Below are 18,746 nucleotides of genomic sequence, written 5' to 3'. Positions count from 1 at the left end.
GCTCATTTTCCCTGGCCTGTCCTCCTCCCCAGCCTAGCAGACGGGCTGACTGCAGCCTATCTGGGCCACCGACATGCAGGTGCCTCGCCTCCCGACACCCTCTCCTCAACTCCTCAGCCAAGCGCTGGAGCTGGTAGCTTTTCCACAGCTTGACATCCGCTCTTCTCTGCAGAGCGAGATCGCCTTTGCCCCGGGCTTGCAGCAATTTGTGCTTTTTCCTCCAAAGCACGGCTTCGTTATCAGGACAGAGGCTCAACCACGTGGCTCCATCCATGTTTCTGTTCCTGTCTGCGAACACAGCAGATGCAGCTTCCCAGGGAAGGTGCTTGGAGCCAACAGTGGAGGGTTCAAGGGGCGCCCCCGGGCCTGAGGGGCCACAGAAGCCACAACTGTTCCACAGCAAACCTACGAGGAAGGGAGCACAAGTGCAGCTTTCCGGAGCGCTCCCAGGAGAGTGAGCAAAGCCCTGGAGACAAGCACACGGGATTCTCACTGTGGGGACAGGCTGCAAAATGTGCCCCTCCAAGCTCTCGTGACCTGTGCCCACCAGGGCCCACTCTCAGCCTCCCAATTTCTGTCCTGCACACTGTTGACGAGAGCCTGTAGGGCAGTTGTTTTGAACAGAGTGTGGTTTTGTTTCCCAGGGGACATTGGCAATGTCTGGAGACATTTTCTATTGTCACAAATGCAGGGAGGAGGTGCTCCTGGCCTGCAGCTGGGTGGAGGCGAGGGAGGCTGCTAAATACCCCACACTGCACAGGGGGGGCTGCCCCAGACAGCGAATAACCTGTCCAGAGATGTCAGTAGTGCCAAGACTGACAATCCCACCCAAAGGGCAAGTGTTAGGGTTCAGGTAGGGGTGGAGGGGCACAAAGGGCAGCCCTTGGAACCAAGGAACTTGTCTTTTGGATCTGGAATCTATCAAATATAAAAGACAAGGGCCGGGAGCAGTGGCTCACGCCTGTAATCCCAGCACTTTGGGAGGCTGAGGTTGGCGGATCACCTGAGGTCAGGAGTTCGAGACCAGCCTGGCCAATGTGGCGAAACCCCATCTCTACTAAAAATATAAAAATTAGCTGGGCGTGGTGGCATGTGCCTGTATCCTCAGCTACTCAGGAAGCTGAGGCAGGAGAATCACTTGAACCTGGGAGGCGGAGGTTGCAGTGAGTCGAGATTGCACCACTGCACTCCAGCCTGGGTGACAGAGTGAGACTCGTCTCAAAAAAAAAAAAAAAAAAAAAAAAAGCAATCTGTCATTATACCATCCTCCAGGGCACATTCCCTCACAGGGACTCTTTCCCTAATCTTGCCTTGATTGATTGATTGATTGATTGATTGATTGATTGATTGATTGAGACGGAGTCTTGCTCTGTTGCCCAGGCTAGAGTGCAGTGGCACAGTCTCAACTCACTCCCTCTGTCTCCTGGGCTCAAGCAATTCTCCTGCCTCAGCCTCCCGAGTAGCTGGGATTACAGGCGCCTGCCACTACGCCTGGCTAATTTTTTGTATTTTTAGTAGACACAGGGTTTCACCATGTTGGCTAGGCTGGTCTTGAACTCCTGATCTCGTGATCCGCCTGCCTTGGCCTCCCAAAGCGCTGATATTACAGACTTGAGCCACCGCGCCCGGCCTAGCCTTGCCTTTAAAATGAAGTCCCTTTTGGGAAACCACCTATATACAAAAATAGGAACCCGTGTGGGTTTCAGTGGGTGTGTCTAGCCGGTGTACTGCGGATGCATCTCCCAGAGCCGATCATGCCACTACATTCCAGCCTGGGTGACAGACTGTTTTCGGGGGCCACAGGCACAGATGGAGACTCCAGGTCATGTAAGCCCTTCAGATGTTTTAGCCAAGTAAACACTGGCCTTTCAGGGGCACCCAAGGTCAGACGGGCACAATTTCAGGAGATAGATCACTTGGTGCTTAGCTGAGGCTGAGACATTAACAGAGATTGAACCAAAGCTAAAACCTCTCTTAGTCTTTCAAAGTGACAACAAAACCAACATTGTTTAAATAGCATGTCGCTTAATACATTCTTATAACTTTAAGAGAAAAGAGAGTAGACAAAAAAGAGAAAACAGGCCACCCTTGCCCCGCTGGGTGACTCCCTCTGGGGCTGGCAAGGGTGTCGGCACCTGGGTGTTTGATCAGTTTCCTCCCCGCTAGCTTTGCCACTGACCTGGCATCCACCACAGCCACAGGGACCTCACACTGTGTAGCTTCTCTTCTGCCAATTGCAGTCTTAGGGACAGGCACAGGGATCAACATACTTTTTCTGCAAAGAGCCAGAGAGTAAATATTTTAGCCTTTGCCAGCTGTGCAGCCCCCATGGTAATTACCCAGCTCTACTGCAGCTGCTCAGAAGCAGCCACAGATGATATGTAAATGAAAGGGCGTGGCCAGGTTCCAATGAGACTCTACAAAAATAGGTGGTGGGCAGCATCTGCTCTTTGTGCCATAGTTTGCTGATCCCTGGACTAGGATGGTTTCAGAGTCTGTCTCCCTCCCTCCCTTCCAACAACCTCAGATACATTGACTTAGATCAACCAATCTTTGTTCGTGACACATCAGTATCATTGGTCCACGAATGGCCTTACTTATGTATATTTTGTAGACAATATAATGAAGTACTGTGAGCCCACCACCCAGACCCAAGACCCAGAATATTCACTACCTGTGCGCTACCTCCCTTTTCCATCCACCTGCTGCCTCCTTGGACATACACCTGCTGATGGCTAACACCTATAATCCCAACATTTTGGGAAGCCAGCGCAGGAGGTTCACTTGAGCCCAGGAATTCGAGACCAGCGTGGGCAACATGGGGAGACCCTATCCTACAAAAAATAAAAAAATTAGCTGAGCATAGTGGACTGCACCTATAGTCCCAGCTACTCGTGAGGCTGAGGCAAGAGGTTCGTTCGAGCCCCAGAGGCTGAGGCCGCACAGGGAGCTGGGATCACACCACTGACAGCCTGGGTGACAGAGCGAGACCCTGTCTCAGAAACAAAAAGATGCTGGACGCAGTGGCTCATGCCTGTAATCCCAGCACGTTGGGAGGCCGAGGCGGGCGGATCGCTTGAGGTCAGGACTTTGAGAACAGCCTGGCCAACATTGTGAAACTCTGTCTCTAATAAAAATACAAAAAATTAGCCAGGCATGGTGGTGGCACCTGTAATCCCAGCTACTCAGGAGGCTGAGGCAGGGATTACCCAGGAGGTGGAGGTTGCAGTGAGTCAAGATTGCGCCACTGCACTCCAGCCTGGGTGACAGAGCGAGACTCCATCTCAAAAAAGGAAAAAAAGAAAAAGAAAAAGAAAAAAAAAGATATATACCTGCTGAACTTGGGGTTTAGCCCTCCCTATCTTTATCCATATATGTATGCTAAACATAGTGTTTAGTTTTACTTGGTTTTGAACTTTATGAAAAGGATATTATGTGGAGTCTTTTGGAAGCTAGTTTTTTTGGCCTCGGCATGGTTACTGAATTCATCCACATCACACAAACGCCTCTCTTACTCATTTTCACTGCGGCATATCCTCATTGTGTGTATGAGCTTCTTTCCAGGATCATAGCTTCTCCTGTTTCGTGCTTGTTTCCAAAAAGAGGACTATATCTCTGATGCATTTGAATCAAAAGACCGGGTATCAAAAAGTGCTTTTGGCACAGCTGGGATGTAGGTGTGGGAAAGATCCCGTTTATTGCTCTTTTTTTTTTTTTTTTTCCTATTTTTACCTTTTTTCCCCAGAAAAGATTGACCTGCTCTTATAAAATATTTAATTTGCAAATATGAGGCTGGGCGCGTTTGCTCATACCTGTAATCCCAGCACTTTGAGAGGCCGAGGCGGGTGGATCACTTGAGGTCATGAGTTCGAGACCAGCCTGGCCAACATGGTGAAACCCTGTCTCTACTAAAAATACAAAAATTAGCTGGGCGTGGCGGCGCACACTTGTAATCCCAGCTATTCGGGAGGCCGAGGCAGGAGAATTGCTTGAACCCAGGAGGCGGAGGTTGCAGTGAGCTGAAATCGTACCACTGCACTCCAGCCTGGGGACAGAGGGAGACTCCATCTCAAAATAAATAAATAAATAAATAAATTTACAGATATGAGTCCTAGACAGTGTCCCAGTCACTAGAGATGAGCAGTGAACCACGCACATGGAACCACAGGACTCCCGTTCTGGCAGAGGACGCAGGTGATGAGTGAGTAAAAGCTGGAACTATGGCTGTGCGGGGCGAGGTGCTCAGTGGGACCCCAGGTGCACGCCTCTGAGAAACTCAAGCCAGACTTCCCTGGCGAACGTGAAGCTCGTGGAACCAACAAGCCTTACGCTCATTTGGATGGGGTGGGAGTAGCATCCCACAAGACTCTTTTGTTTTTGCTTTTGGGTTTTTTAATCATTAGTAGCTTAGGTCTCTGTTGTCTGTGGCTTTCTGCTTCAGGCCAAGTAGAGGAAATTCAAGGCTGGGCATGGTGGCTCACACCTGTAATCCCAGCACTTTGGGAGGCCAAGGCAGGTGGATGGCTTGAGCCCAGGAATTTGAGACCAGCCTGGGCCACATAGTGAGATTGCGTCTCTATAAAAACAAAAAGTAGCCAGGCATACTGGCCTGCACCTATAGTTCCAGCTACTAGGGAGGCTGAGGTGGGATGATCTCTCAAGCCTGGGAGGTCGAGGCTGCAGTGAGCTCTGATTGCGCCACTGCACTCCAGCCTGAGTGACAGAGACCCTGTCTTAGGAAAAAAAAAAAAAAGAAAATTCTGATCTTAGCCTGGTTTCTTTCTATCCTCAGCTTCCAGAATGTCATGGGCTAGGGTTGCAAAGCCACTCCACAATTTGCTGTAGGCTCAACATGATTAAGAAGGAATCTGGGGGTCAGGAGGGCTGCTGTTTTTCAAAAGCCACATAGATTTCTTGGGGCGGGGTGTCACCGTGCTCCTGCTGTTTCTGCACTTGCCTTGTGCCCAGCTATTTTTTGCACACGGAGACCTGGAGCGTAGCCGCCTGTCAGTGTAGCATCACCTCTGTCTGAGAGGGCAGAGAGGGTGTTATGGCATGACTGAGTTAAAAGCCATGGCCACAATGGGGTCCAAACATTGAGGAGCCGGGGTCTTCCTGCCTTAGCCTGGAAGCCACAGTCTGATGGGGGAACCAGCCTGCCTTTGAGTGGGTTATTTTTGTTTCCATTTTCAAAGGTAGTATTTGTGACCCATGTGTTCTAGGTGAGGAATCGCCCCTTCTTGGCCACACTTGAGCTAAAACTAGGTGTGGAGACAGGCAGCGAGACAGGGTGGAGGGTGACTCATCTCTGCCCGGACGGTCACACCTACAACTGTCCCTTGGCAGCAGGACCAGACACCCGGCCCTTTCCCACCTGTCCTGCAGAAGGCTAAGGGGACAGGCTGGTTCTTTAACTGGGGCATTGGTGTGGGCACTAAAATAGCCCTCCAGGATGCCCACACCCAAAACCGTGGCCCTCCAGTGATTCTTATGGAGATGTCATGGGTAACTTTCCATCCCAGGGCCTGGCAGTGCCTGTGTTCCCCTCCCCTCTTGGTCACCTTGGCACAGCTGGACTGTGGTGGAAAGGCCCATGGAGCAGCCTCCAGCTTCCCGTGCCTCACCCCCTCCCATGCCTCCACCCAGAGCCTCCACCAGGAGCTGGTGAGAGCCCTACTGCCAGGGTTGGAGCCCTGGCTCTGCCATTTGCCAGCAGCTCGGTGACCTGGGCAGAGTGTTAAGGTTTCTGCACTTCCTCCAAGGCCTGGCCCTCCACCTCCTGCCTCTCACACCCAGGTTCCGGCATCTCTCTTCCCACCGCCTCTCTGCCAGACACAAGTGCACAGGGCCCGCCCCCTGCCTTTCGAGCCTAAATCCTCCCCAAAGTGCCAGGCACATCATAGAGCTATGTTGGCGGGCTCAGGGGTGCCCCCTGGACTCACACCCCAGCCCTTGCCCAGCCTCCATTTGACTGTAAAACAAGGGATAGAGCCACCCGGAAGGGTGTGGGGCTCCTGAGGTTTCCAGAGAGCACTGCCATGCCAGCAGCAGTGAGGACCCCGGATGTGGTGGTCGTGTTCACCTTCATCCTTCTAAAGCACTTCCAGGTGCCCTGCACGGTTCTCCTGCTCCGAACACTTTGTACCTTCTAGAGCTCTGCTCTGGTTTGGTGCTTCTGCCCCCACCCTTGGGGGACAGATTCTGTGTTCCCGCCTCACTCTGCGTTTGCTGGAACCTTTGTCCTCCGGCCCCATCTTTGCTCCCTGCCTTGTGGGTCTTTCTCCCCAAATCACAGGGACACAGGAAGGCCTCCGTGGCTAAGCAGTGGTGCGTGGGTCACCCTGTTGGTCCGTGAGGCTTGGAGGGGGAGCAGCAGCGTTGCTTGTGCTTGCTGCCGAGGTCAGCTGTCCATGGGCTGGGGGAGGCCAGCAGGGTCTGGCAGGTGCCACCTGTTCACCTCCTGGCCTGCTCTCCCCCAACCTGCTGGCCAGTCGGGTTTTGGATGTGACCCCACACTGGGAGCTGCCCTGGGGGGTCCATCTTCTCTCTGCACAAATCTCCCTTCCCCTCCAAGCCCTGTGTGACCAGGATCTCAGACACATAAGACAAAGGGAAATAGGGTTTTTAGAGTGGAGGGGTGGGCAGAGCACCCTCCCTGACCTGTGGTCATTCTTCTAGTTCGTGCACATGGCAAGGGGATTATATCGAGATCTCCAAGAAGACACGGGGCGGAGGGCTGGGGATGCAGCCTGCACTTGCAGCTGCTGTGACAGCCCGGGCCGAGTCCTTCAGCTGGAGACGGGGCTACACATGCGCACACCCCCCAGGACAAGTTCAGGGAGGCTGGGGGAGCCGCTCAGCATGGGGCTTGTTTGCAAGGCTATGCTGAGGAGGAAGGGAAGAGGGGAGTGGGGACGCCAGCCCCCCGCTTTCATTCGCTCCTGGGTGTGTGGCCCCCGGGATTCCAGCCTTCACGTCCCTGTTTCTGTCTCCTGAGAAATGCAGCAAGACAGGCTCAGCCCACAGGCCACATGAACCGGGTCCCACGAACAGCCAGGGCTCAAAGACAGTCAGTGCCGATGAGCCTGAAGCCTGGGCCCAGACCTCACGTTCGTCCCCAAAAATGGATCGGCTTGGGAGGAACGGTGCCTTGCCCACCTCGCGCTGTTGCAGCCCCCCAGCAACAGCGCGAGGAGAGAATCTGCTGCTGCCCCTGGCTCCGGAGCTGTCACCCTGGCCCCCTGCTCAGCCGTTTTGGGGGTGGGGTGGGTTGCAGAGACGGGTAGAGGTTCCTTCGGTGCCTCTCCAAGCTCCCTCTGCCTCCTGCCCTGCACGGTCCTGCTCCTGTCCCTGCTCCGACTCTGGCTTGGGGTTTGCGGGGCTGAGCTTGGCTGTTCCATGGGTCTTGGCGGAGAAAATGCAGAGCTGCATTTCCCTCCACAAAGCCGCACTGTTCTCAGCAAATCCTCCCAGGGTCGGGTGCATTTTTTTCAAGTGATTCAGCAGCACGTGAATGGGAAGGGCCGAGCTGGAGGCTCTGGCAGGAGACCTGCTGGCCCACCAGGGAAAGGGAGGGCAGCAGGACGTGGGCCCCGAGGTCCTCCCAGAGCTGCAGAGGGGGAGAGCAGGGCCCTGGGGTCGGGGAGGGCAGCAGGAAGCCTGGGCAGAGAGTGTGGCTTTGCTCTGCGTGGCTGAGGTGCTCTGATAGATGCTGTTTCCCAAGGGGAGCCAAAACCCATGGGCAGGAAGTGAGATGGGAGAGCTGGTCTCCATGGAGACGGGCACCCAGTGGCCAGCAGCTCACGTGCACTAGAATCTCAGGCAGCCGGAGAGGGAGCGTTCCCTGGGGCGGCAGGGCCTGGAACACCCCCACGTGCCCACTGGCAGGCGGTGTGGCCCAGGCCGAGGCTGTGCTTCTGTCCCCGATCTCTGTTGTGCGTCCTGTTACCTTCTCTGCCCCACCCTCTTCCGCACCCTCCCCAACAAAACATCTTTTCTGAGTAGTTGTCATTCCAGGCATTTTTCACCCTGGCCTGAGTCATGCTGGCCAAGTCCTCTGTCCTCACCCTGGATGTCACGGTCCCGCCCTGTGCCAGAGCTGCAAGTCACCACTGAGGGTGGACCTGGGGCCCCTCTGTCCCAGCCACCCACAAACTCTCAAGGTCAGAGTCTGGAAAGGGAGGTGGTGCCCCATGTCTTCACTTCCGGTGTCTACACCCTCAACTGGGGACAGATGTCCAGTGTGCTCCTACGGTGCCCCCTCTGCTGAGGTCTTTCCTGCTTCCCAGAAGGCCCCATTGCTGGCTTCTGGGACCGAGGAGGTTGGAGGACCCGAGGGTGGGTCTGGCCTCCACAGCAGCTGCAGGGCGGGAAGAGCCTGGTTCCCGCCCAGCACCACAGGGCTGTTTTTAATTACCAAGTCACAGCCCCCTTTTCTGCTCATTTCCCTAAAAGGAGTGAACTTGGAGGAGGTCTGCCGCACCCGCTGACCAAAAGGGGCCGGCATGAAGGGGCCGAGGAAGGGCAGAGCCCAGTGCCTGGGGGAGACCCTCCGACTGCCCACCGAGGGCACCCGGCTGTGTCACTTGAGGCCAGAGGCCGAAGGTGAGCTGGACCAGCTAACCCTCACTGTCACCTCGCAACCCTTGTGACACTTCCTGGCTGCTCAGCCTTGCCCCGTGCACCCGGGCAGTTCCGTAGGGAGAGGCGTGGCCTCCAAACCTAGAGGACTAGAGCAGGTCTGGGATCCTTGTGAGCACAGCCCCTTCCTGGATCACTGTCTGCCATCCCTGGTGGCGTTTGTGGCCACTTCTGCTGCTCCAGGTGGCGAGGTCAGCCCCATCCTGCTAAAAGAAGGAGGTGCTGCCCGAATGGAGAGCTTCCATGTTTCTAAGCTGTCTTTACTATGATCCTGAAGCTCAACGAGATTAGTCACACACAAACTTTTAGGGATCCCACAGCGATCTGAGAGCAGGGCCATGAAAAATACAGTCATTTATTACAGCAGTCGCAGGGCAGGGCCACAGCTGTTACTGGACATCTGTCCCGAGCTGAGGGTGTAGATACCAGAAGTGGGGAAAGGGGGCTTCACCTCCCTTTTCAGACTCCGATCTTGTGGGTGGCTGGGGCAGAGGGGCCCCCGGTACACCCTCAGCTGGCACTTTAGACATATTAATCAAAATGGTCAGGTCGGGCCAGGTGGCTCATGCCTGTAATCCCAACACTCTGGGAGGCCAAGGTGGGTGGATCACGTGAGGTCAGGAGTTCAAGACCAGCCTGGCCAACATGGTGAAACCCCATCTCTACTAAAAATACACACACACACACACACACACACACACACACACAAAATTAGCCGGGCATGGTGGCGGGCACCTGTAATCCCAGCTACTCCAGAGGCTGAGGCAGGAGAATCGCTTGAACCCAGGAGGCGGAGGTTGCAGTGAGCCAAGGTCGTGCCATTGCACTCCAGCCTGGGCGACAAGAGCGAAACTCTATCTCAAAAAAAAAAAAAAGTCAATGGAGCCCCAGCCAGGTTGACCAGCCATATGGTGTCGTTACATCCACCGAAAAGGGACGAGACTCTCATCCCGAGTGGCAACGCCAAGTTATAGTTACAAACGTTAGCAAGGGCTTTACTAACTGTGTGATTTGAGGGTGTGGATGTTGGCGCTCATGGTACCCCACTTTTCTGGAGAGTTTAGACAGAAGGCATGGAACGTCGCAGTCCTTCCCCAGTAAATGAACAAAGCTGAGTTCACCTGCAACTGCCATTGGATCCTCCCCAGGACTAAGTAGAGGTTGGGTTTCATCCGGGAGAGAAAACGGTTTCTTTGATAATTCTTCTGAAATGATTGGCATGTAATTCCACCCAGAGCCAAATGAACCAAATGACACTCAGAAGACGTCTGCGGCTCCGGCCTGCTGTTACTGCGTTTGCATCTACGCAGTGTGGAGTCCTCCAGGGCTGGCCCCTGGGATGCATGCAGTGGCCACTGGTCTTCGTTGCCACTGTGGGTGCTCTGGGCTGACTCTGACCCAGCTGCAGCATCAGAATGCCCCCCACCCACTGGTGATTTGGGCCAGTAGGGTCTTTGGCACATATGTGAAGCCCCCACCCGACTCCCAGGAACAACCCATGTTGAGAGCATGGGGACCCCTTGGCATTCTCCACCGGGCCACGAGCAGGACTGGGCAGAGGGGAGGGAGGCACTTTCCCTGCCAGTGCTGGTCCTGTGGGCGCCCCTCGCCAGGTGGAAGCTGGAGCCTGCAGAAGAGGGTGGACGGCTGGGAGGGGCCAGTGCCCTCCGGTGATACTGAGCAAACCCTCCCAGTCCGAGTCAGTGTGCACGCAAGGTGCAGATGATCGGGCCGGGTTTTGACTTTGTGTTTAGCAGCCGAATGTGTTTCTGAGTCCCAGGGATCCCTGCACCTCATCTGGGCAGACAGGTGACTTTGAGGGACAGTGGGCCACCTTCTCCTGCTGCCTGAGCGCGTCCCGTAGCTGAGACAGGTACTATGCTGTTACAGTGTGTGGAGCGCCCTGGGGAGAGGCTGTGAGTGGTCTAGAGGTTGGGTGTTGATATCCACCGGTTTGCCTGTCCCAAACTTGGGCCTGGGAGCCCAGCAGAGTGGCTCAAGTGGAAAGTGTTCTATATGGTATATTTATACATATAGCATGTGGGATTCCTCTAGCGAGCAGTTGGGCCCCTGGCAAGAAAATAAAGAGAATTCAATGAGTGTGGAATAAGTACATTTCTTAGAGGCAATTTTCTTTTTCTTTCAAAGGCAGGGTCTCGTTCTGTCACCCAGGACTGAGGTACAGTGGTGCGTTCATAGCTCACTGCAGCCTTGAACATCTAGGTTCATACAATTCTCCCGAGTAGCTAGGACTATAGGCAGATGCCACCACGCCCATCTAATTTTTGTTTTTTGTATTTTGTTTTTTACAGATGAGTTATTGCTGTGTTGCTCAGGCAGGTCTCGAACTCCTAGCTTCAAGCAACCCACCCGCCTTGGCCTCCCAAGTGCTGGGATTACAAGTGTGAGCCACTGCACCCGGCCTTTCGAGGCAATTTTCTTCTGGGGTCTGGCTCCCTCCCCCCGTTGTGGGCATGGCTTGTTCTTATTTTCCGCAGGAACTTCCATAGTACTTCTGTGGACACAGTAGGATTGGAAAGATGTTGGTGGGTGTATGAAGGGGACGTGAGGATGCAGGACCCACATGTTGATGGCAGCAGAGGGGACACCGAGGAGAGAGAAGAAGGGAGGACCGTGCCACAGAAGCTGTGGCGTGTCTGCCTGGGGCTGGCGTGGCTGGAGTCTGGAGGGTGCCGCCCCTCCAGCCAGCCCTTGGCCCTGGCACATGCTGGTGATACCAGGTTCTCCAGCAAGCCCCCTTCACTGTCTGCTGCCCTCCGAGAGCAGCAGCAGCCGGTCCGGCCTCTGATGGTTTCCCAGGGGCGGTTGTGACTCTGGAAGTCTGACCGTAGCCCATCCTCTTTGGATCGTCTCCCGCAACCTTGGTTTTCTGCCCACCCAGTTCTTTTCCGTCCCCACTCTGGCGGGTGCACTCAGGATTGTTTTTGCAGGGGGGGAAGTGACATCATGTGGTGTCCTGGGCCGGAGGGGTGGGGGTGGGGACCCTGCGGTTGCGTGTGCTTTGAATTCAGCCGACGGTTGTACATTCCAGTAGCCGGCATCTGGCAGTGAATTCATCAGCCAGTGTATCACCCTTGATCTCAAACCCAGATGTTGTGTTCACAGCAGAAGGGAAAGAAGGAAAAACGAAATCTGAGATGCTCAGGGAGAGGCCGTGGTTTTTGGGCTCAGGGCAGTTAGAACGAGAATCTTTATAAAGACTCCCCCTCTTGCAGCTGCCTCTGGCTCCTTGGGGAAGGGGCAGAGGAGCAGAGCAGCCCCTCTTGGGGGCATGGACAGGAGATGGGCTGACACCCACCCCAGTGCCTAACACCAGGCCCAGCACCCAGTAGGTGTTCAATAAACGTATCTGTGCCACGATTTTCATTTCTTCCCAGATTCCTTATGTCTCTTCGCTTTCCCCAGCCCTGTTCTTCACATGGCCTGGGACTCGGAGAGGCCCTCCCTCTTTTGGAGTGGCCTGCTTTCCCCTACAGTCCTCGTGGTCCATCCTGGAGCTCAGAGTGCGGACCATTGCCATTGGCATAGAAATGTATTCTGGAGAGCTCTCTCTCCCTCCTCCTCTGTCCACCACTGGGCATTGGAAACTCTCCTTCTCTGTGTTCCTTCCTGTCCATCGTCTGTCATCTTGCCTGGATTGGATGCTCCTCCCAGGCAAAGCCTTCTGTATGCAGGATCCACCCTGTACCCTCTCTTCACCTGCTGTCGCCTCTGGGCAACAACCCCCGACAGGTACCCGCTGCTCTGGGCAGGTCAGCGGTGCAGATCCCGCTATGCCAACTGGTGTGCACTAATCAAAGTTGTCAACTGGCCCCTCTCCTTCATGTCTGCGACATGCTGGTGCTTTGGGGAAGGTTGCCGTGGAACTAGTCCTTCTTTGCCTCTCTTGATTCCCATTTTCCTTCTTTCATGTAATTTCTCATTTTGCAAAATGGGGGAGGAGGTGCCCACCCCCAATTTAAAGAGACCCTGAAGAATCTGAATTCTGTTCCCCAGGGGCAGACTAAAGCAGCCCAGGGGAGATGGAGATGCCCTCAGGCTCTGCTCCTCCAGGCCCCTCACCCCCACTTCCCGGCCCCTCACCCCCACCTCCCTGCAGGCATCTGGCGGCCTCCTCGCCGGTTCACTTTCTAGTCCTAACCCCACGTGGCTACCCTGGACCCTTGATTTGACCAGCCTCCTCTTTTCTGACACTTTAAAGAAGGAAAGTGTGTAATCTGCAGCCCCCAGGCAAAGCTAGCATGCTGGGAAGCTGCATCAAATCGAGAGTCTGTGGCCTGCTGGCCAGGACTGGGTCTGTGTACCTGAGTGGCGTGATGCCACCGTCCCAATCCCTCACCCACGGGAGTGAGAGAATTCGCCCTGCTCGTCTCTGTGATGCTCGTGGTCCTGAACTGTACACACATGAGTTCCCGGACACCGCAGGCTCCACACCAGCCCCTCTAACAATCGCCACAACCTTGTGAAGTGTCAGGACTGCTGTCATCGTCTCCGTCTTGGGTGTGAACAACTGTGGCTCAGTGAAGTCAAGGAGCTTCTCAAAGATCACGCAGCCGTCCGGGGGCGAATGCAGGATCTCTGTCTCTTGCTGCCTCCTTCAAATAAGTGCCCAGCTGCCACCTGGGAGCCTTAGGCGTTTTTGTAAGAGAACAACATGTGAACCTCAATGCCCATGGTAGGATGCAACATTTTGGCCGTTTTGAAGTAATCTTTGCTTATTTTCTGAACTCCAGTGATGTGCTTGCTGAGTGCCTATTATGTGTTAAGCATTGTGCGTTATAGTGGACCATTGAAAGGCAGCTCCAAGGCCGGGCGTGGTAGCTCACGCCTGTAATCCCAGCACGTTGGGAGGCCGAGGCAGGTGGATCACGAGGTCAGGAGTTCAAGACCATCCTGGCCAGCATGGTGAAACCCCATCTCTACTAAAAATACAAAAAATTAGCCGGGCATGGTGGCACGTGCCTGTAATCCCAGCTACTTGGGAGGCTGAGGCAGGTGAATTGCTTGAACCCAGGAGGCGGAGGTTGCAGTGGGCCAAGATTCCACCATTGCACTCCAGCCTGGATGACAGAGCTAGACTCCATCTCAAAAGAAAAAAAAGAAAAGCAGCTCCAGAAATTTCCAAAATAACATACAGAATTCAGTAGACTGTAGTAAAGGCCGGCTTGCTGCTCCTACTGGAAGTATTGATTCCTTTGGATTCTGCGGGTTTGCTTTTTTTTTTTTTTTTCTTTTCTTTTCTTTTTTTTAAAGACAGATTCTCACTCTGTTGCCCAGGCTGGAGTGCAGTGGCATGATCTCAGCTCACTGCAACTTTCACCTCCTGGGTTCAAGCGATTCTCCTGCCTCAGCTTCCCAAGTGGCTGGGATTACAGGCACCTGCCACCACACCTGGCTGATTTTTGTATTTTTTGTAGAGATGGGGTTTCACCATGTTGGCTAGGCTGGTCTCAAACTCCTGACCTCAAGTGATCCACCCGCCTCGGCCTCCCAAAGTGCTGGGATTATAGGAGTGAGCCACCGTGCCTGGCCCTGGTTTGCTTGTGAGCTGGTGACTCTGCTACATGAAGAGCAAACTTTGACCAAGTTAATCTGGCACATTGACCAATTTGCATAAACATTTTTGGTGCAGCTTTGTCATAAGGTATATAGATTAGGCAGGGAGCAAGAGAGCCAAGGACAAACTGCACCTGGGCCACCAGCCCAAAGTTGTCAGCGTCATCTCAGCTCCAGCTGGCAAAGAGTTAGTGAGCACCAACTGTTCTGCAGTCAGAATCTAGCCTCAACCTGTTAGGACCTCCCAGGGCCCTGAGCAGATAGGTGTGCAGGAATTGACAGCAGGATGGAAAAGAGATCGGGAGTATACCAAGTGCTGCAGAAGGACAGGATTTCCCAGAGGAAGACAGAAAAGGGCTATTTTAGCTGGGTCTTGAAGAATGAAGAGAAGTTCTCCAGGCAGAGAGGGGGAGATGGCATTTGGGGCAGAAGAAACTTACCTGTTCAGGCCGGGTATGGTGGCTCACACCTGTAATCCCAGCACTTTGTGAGACCAAGGTGGGCGGATCAATTGAGGTCAGGAGTTCGAGACCAGCCTGGCCAACATGCCAAAACCCCGTCTCTACTAAAAATACCAAAAAAAAAAAAAAAAAATTATCTTGGCAAGGTGGCAGGTACCTGTAATCCCAGCTACTCAGGAGGCTGAGGCAGGAGAATTGCTCGAACCTGGGAGGCAGAGGTTGCAGTGAGCTGAGATCAAGCCATTGCACTCCAGCCTGGGTGACAAAAGTGAAACTCCGTCTCAAAAAAATACATATGATAATTAGCCAGGCATGGTGGTGCCCGCCTGTAATCCCAGCTACTTGGGAGGCTAAGGCAGGAGAGTCACTTGAAGCCGGGAGACGGAGGTTGCAGTGAACTGAGATCGCGCCACTGTACTCCAGCCTGGGGGCGGTGACAGAGCAAGACTCGTCTAAAAAACAAAAAAAAGAAAGAAAGAAACTTGTCTGTTCAGAGGTGTGGATGCACCTGGGCGTGTTCAGGGCAGAGAAGTATTATGAAGTGATAGAATAGCGGGAGCACGGGTTGGGGGTGTTGGGCACAGCAGCCGAGGCCCCTGGCTGACTTCAGGTTGCAAAGGTGCTCATATTTTAGGGGAGGGCAGGGAGCAGCCAAGGATGATGTTTGAGCAGAAAGGAACGTGAATTAAAAAAAGACAACTGATGTCGGTGGATGAGAGGATGGTTGGGAGGGCACTGGAAATAGGAGGCCATCAGGGCAAAGCCCTCTGTTCTGGAGTGGCCTGCCGGGAGACATTTCCTAGATGTGGCTTTTCAGGATGAGGCCTGGCTTAGCCTGGGAAACAGGAGCCTGTGGCCTCGGCCAGTCATGACTCAGCTCCAACAGAAGAAGAAAGAAGAAATGGGTTTGTGCCCAGGCGAGGCAGTGGGGCTGTGGTGTGGGACTCTGGTGCCAGCCTGGGATCCAGAGAGCATTGCTGGGGCCCGGGGGGATGGACACAGATGGAACACCCACATGCCTGGGCCTCCCTGCCCCTGTGGGAAGAGACAGCCCTGCCTAAGGGATTCCAAGAGATTTGAGCCGACCACGTGGGGTGGGGCTGGGGCTGGGGCTGGGAGGCTGCCTGGAGCCTGGCGTGGTCTGCTCCTTACCTCTCTGTTTTGCTCATATCCACCCTAACAACACTTACCCAGAGTGACCCTGAATAGCTGAGTTTGGGAGGGCAAAGCTTTTAAAGCCATTAAAACAGACCATGTCACTAACTAATGGCCTTGAAATTTAAAAAGGGAGGGCTCTACCCAACCCTGCCCAAGTGACAGCATGAACTACTGATCTGCTTGTCCTCAGGTTACCAGGAGCGGAACAGAGTCCTGGCTTAATTGCTAGGAGAAAGCCCTGTGTTGCATGGCCTGTCAGCAACCTCAGGCTCCACAATATTCTGGAATTGCCCCAGCCCAGCCTCTTCCCCAACTCCTTCCTCTTTGGTTGTGGCTTGGTTGGGATCCTCTTTCCTTCTGTTTGTCCTTCCTCAGCATCTGTCCCTTGGGTCTGCCAGCTGTGCCTGCCGATGTCTCCTTTGGGTGAAACTTCCTGGCCCTTCCCCTGTTGTGCCGCTGATAGAATCTGTGTTCCTGTAAAGAATCACCCAGGCTGGGCACAGTGGCTCACGCCTGTAATCTCAGCACTTTGGGAGACCGAAGCAGGTGGATCATTTGAAGTCAGGAGTTCGAGAACAGCCTGGCCAACATGATGAAACCCTGTCTCTACTAAAAATACAAAAATTAAGGTTGGGCACTGTAGCTCACGCCTATAATCCCAGCACTTTGGGAGACCGAGGCAGGTGGATCACCTGAGGTCAGGAGCTCAAGACCAGCCTGGCCAACATAGCGAAACGCTTTCTCTACTAAAAATACAAAAATTAGCTGGGTGTGGTGGCAGCTGCCTGTAATCTGAGCTACTTGAGAAGCTGAGGCAGGCGAATTTCTTGAACCCAGGAGGTAGAGGTTGCAGTGAGCCGAGATCATGCCACTGCACTCTAGCCTGGGCAACAGAGTGAGACTCCGTCTGAAAAAAAAAAAAAAAATTAACTGGATGTGGTGACAGGCGCCTGTAATCCCAGCTACTCGAGAGGCTGAGGCAGGAGAATCACTTGAACCTGGGAGATAGAGGTTACAGTGTGCCAAAATTGTGCCACTGCACTCCAGCCTGGGCAACAGAGCAAGGTTCCATCTCAACAACAACAACAACAAAAATTACTCATAGAACATTTTCCAGGTCAGGACAGATGAGAACAGCTGGATAGACCTTTCCAGATGTAAGACCCCCAAACCTAAATATGCCAGGTACTTTTAAGGCCACTTTAAGGTGGGTAACTTCCCCTTTGCCCTCAGCCCAGAAAAGCTTGTTTCCAATAGGCCGTGGCTGGAGGGTGGGGAAATGTCCCATCCTTCACAGAATGTGTGGGATTGTGGGTCAGTTCCATGGGGTACCTGCTTGCCCCAGCCACCAGTGAGTACCCACCGGAGTGAAGGAAAGAAAAAAGCCAAAAGCACTCAAACATGATATCAACACATGAACTTCAGTCAAATCAATGACTGCCTCCCACTGTTACAGAAACCGCCCTGGTCACAAGGGACTCTGGGCTTCTGGCTTGGGCTCCTGTCAACAAAGAAGGGATTCTTGTTGAAGAATCGTGGGAGGAGGAGGAGGCTGGGCATCATCTCTCAGCTTGGAGGAGGAGACGCCATGCTGGGGGCTGGGATCACCATGCCCCTTGCCCGCCTCTCACCTTGCTGCTGTCTGTAACCCCCGAGCACCTCCTGTAGGCCTGGACGTCTTATCCCTTTCCTTAGCCCCAAGAGCGTGTTTCAGGAACTCTCCTCACCTCTGTGTCTTGTGTTTTGCAGTGATCAGGGCCAAAGCGGTCAGTGAGAAGGAGGTGGACTCTGGGAACGACATTTACGGCAACCCTATCAAGAGGATCCAGTATGAGATCAAGCAGATAAAGGTAATAGTGGCCGCCGGTGTCCCGGGCTGCACTGTGGGCACAGCTGTGGGGTGTTGGGGTTGGCAGAGAGCCTAGGTCCCTGGAACACGATCCGGCCACCTGTGGAGTAGAGCAGAGGATGAGATCATCAAGCTGCAGATAGATCCGATTTCCCTTAATCCTCGAATGCCTTAAAAGTTGTATGGAGATGACATGTTCCCCACAAGTTCAATTCCTTCAGAAACCTGTCCAGGCGTTGCAGCTCACACCTGTAATCCCAGCACTTCGGGAGGCCGAGGTGGGCGGATCACTTGAGCTCAGGAGTTCAAGACCAGCCTGGGCAACATGGTGAAAATCCATCTCTACAAAAAACTAGCCAGGCATGGTAGCGCCCACCTGTGGTCCCAGCTATTCAGGAGGCTGAGGTGGGAGAATCGCTTGAGCCCGGGAGGCGGAGGTTGCAGTGAGACGACATCTCACCACTGTATTCCAGGCTGGGTGACAGTGAGACCCTGTATTTAAAAAAAAAAAAAAAATAGAATGTGATACGGAGGGCAGGGCCTGGCCTGGGGCAGGAGAGGTGATGCTGTTGTCATTGATAGTAACTAACATGGTCTGTAAGAGAGAAGAAAATTCATGTTGCAGTTAGAGGGACAGCCGTGTGATATGGTAGTAGTTGTAGTCATCCATATTTAATTTTGTTATTAAAAATAAAAAGTAGGCCGGGCACAGTGTCTCACGCCTATAGTCCTAGCACTTTGGGAGGCTGAGGTGGGTGGATTACCTGAAGTCAGGAGTTCAAGACCAGCCTGGCCAACATGGAGAAACCCCATCTCTACTAAAAATACAAAAACTAGTTGGGCGTGGTGGCGAGTGCCTGTGATCCCAGCTACTTGGGAGGCTGAGGCAGGAGAGTCACTTGAACCTGGGAAGCAGAGGTTGCTGTGAGCAGAGATTGCACCACTGCACTTCAGCCTGGGCAACAAGAGCGAAACTCCATTTCAAAAAAAAAAAAAAAAAAGTAGTTGAAAATCAATGTTATCAGAAGGTCAGTGGAATGCTTTATCATCACATCTATGTC

The 18,746-nt window shown here is 53.7% G+C and overlaps 1 protein-coding gene across 1 annotated transcript in view; it reads left to right on the top strand.

Annotated features, from left to right (window-relative positions):
- TIMP2 (TIMP metallopeptidase inhibitor 2) overlaps positions 1 to 18,746 on the top strand; it is a 73,755-nt gene that overhangs the window by 35,907 nt on the left and 19,102 nt on the right. Inside the window, exon 2 of the mRNA XM_054456707.2 lies at positions 17,586 to 17,686. Within this exon, the coding sequence (XP_054312682.1) occupies positions 17,586 to 17,686 (101 nt within the window). The remainder of the gene's footprint in view (positions 1 to 17,585; positions 17,687 to 18,746) is intronic.

The sequence above is a fragment of the Pongo pygmaeus genome, chromosome 19, assembly GCF_028885625.2.
Source record: "Pongo pygmaeus isolate AG05252 chromosome 19, NHGRI_mPonPyg2-v2.0_pri, whole genome shotgun sequence".
Taxonomy (NCBI): Eukaryota; Metazoa; Chordata; class Mammalia; order Primates; family Hominidae; genus Pongo; species Pongo pygmaeus.
Note: the sequence above shows the minus strand (reverse complement) of the source record. Positions and strands in the feature narration are given on the sequence as shown.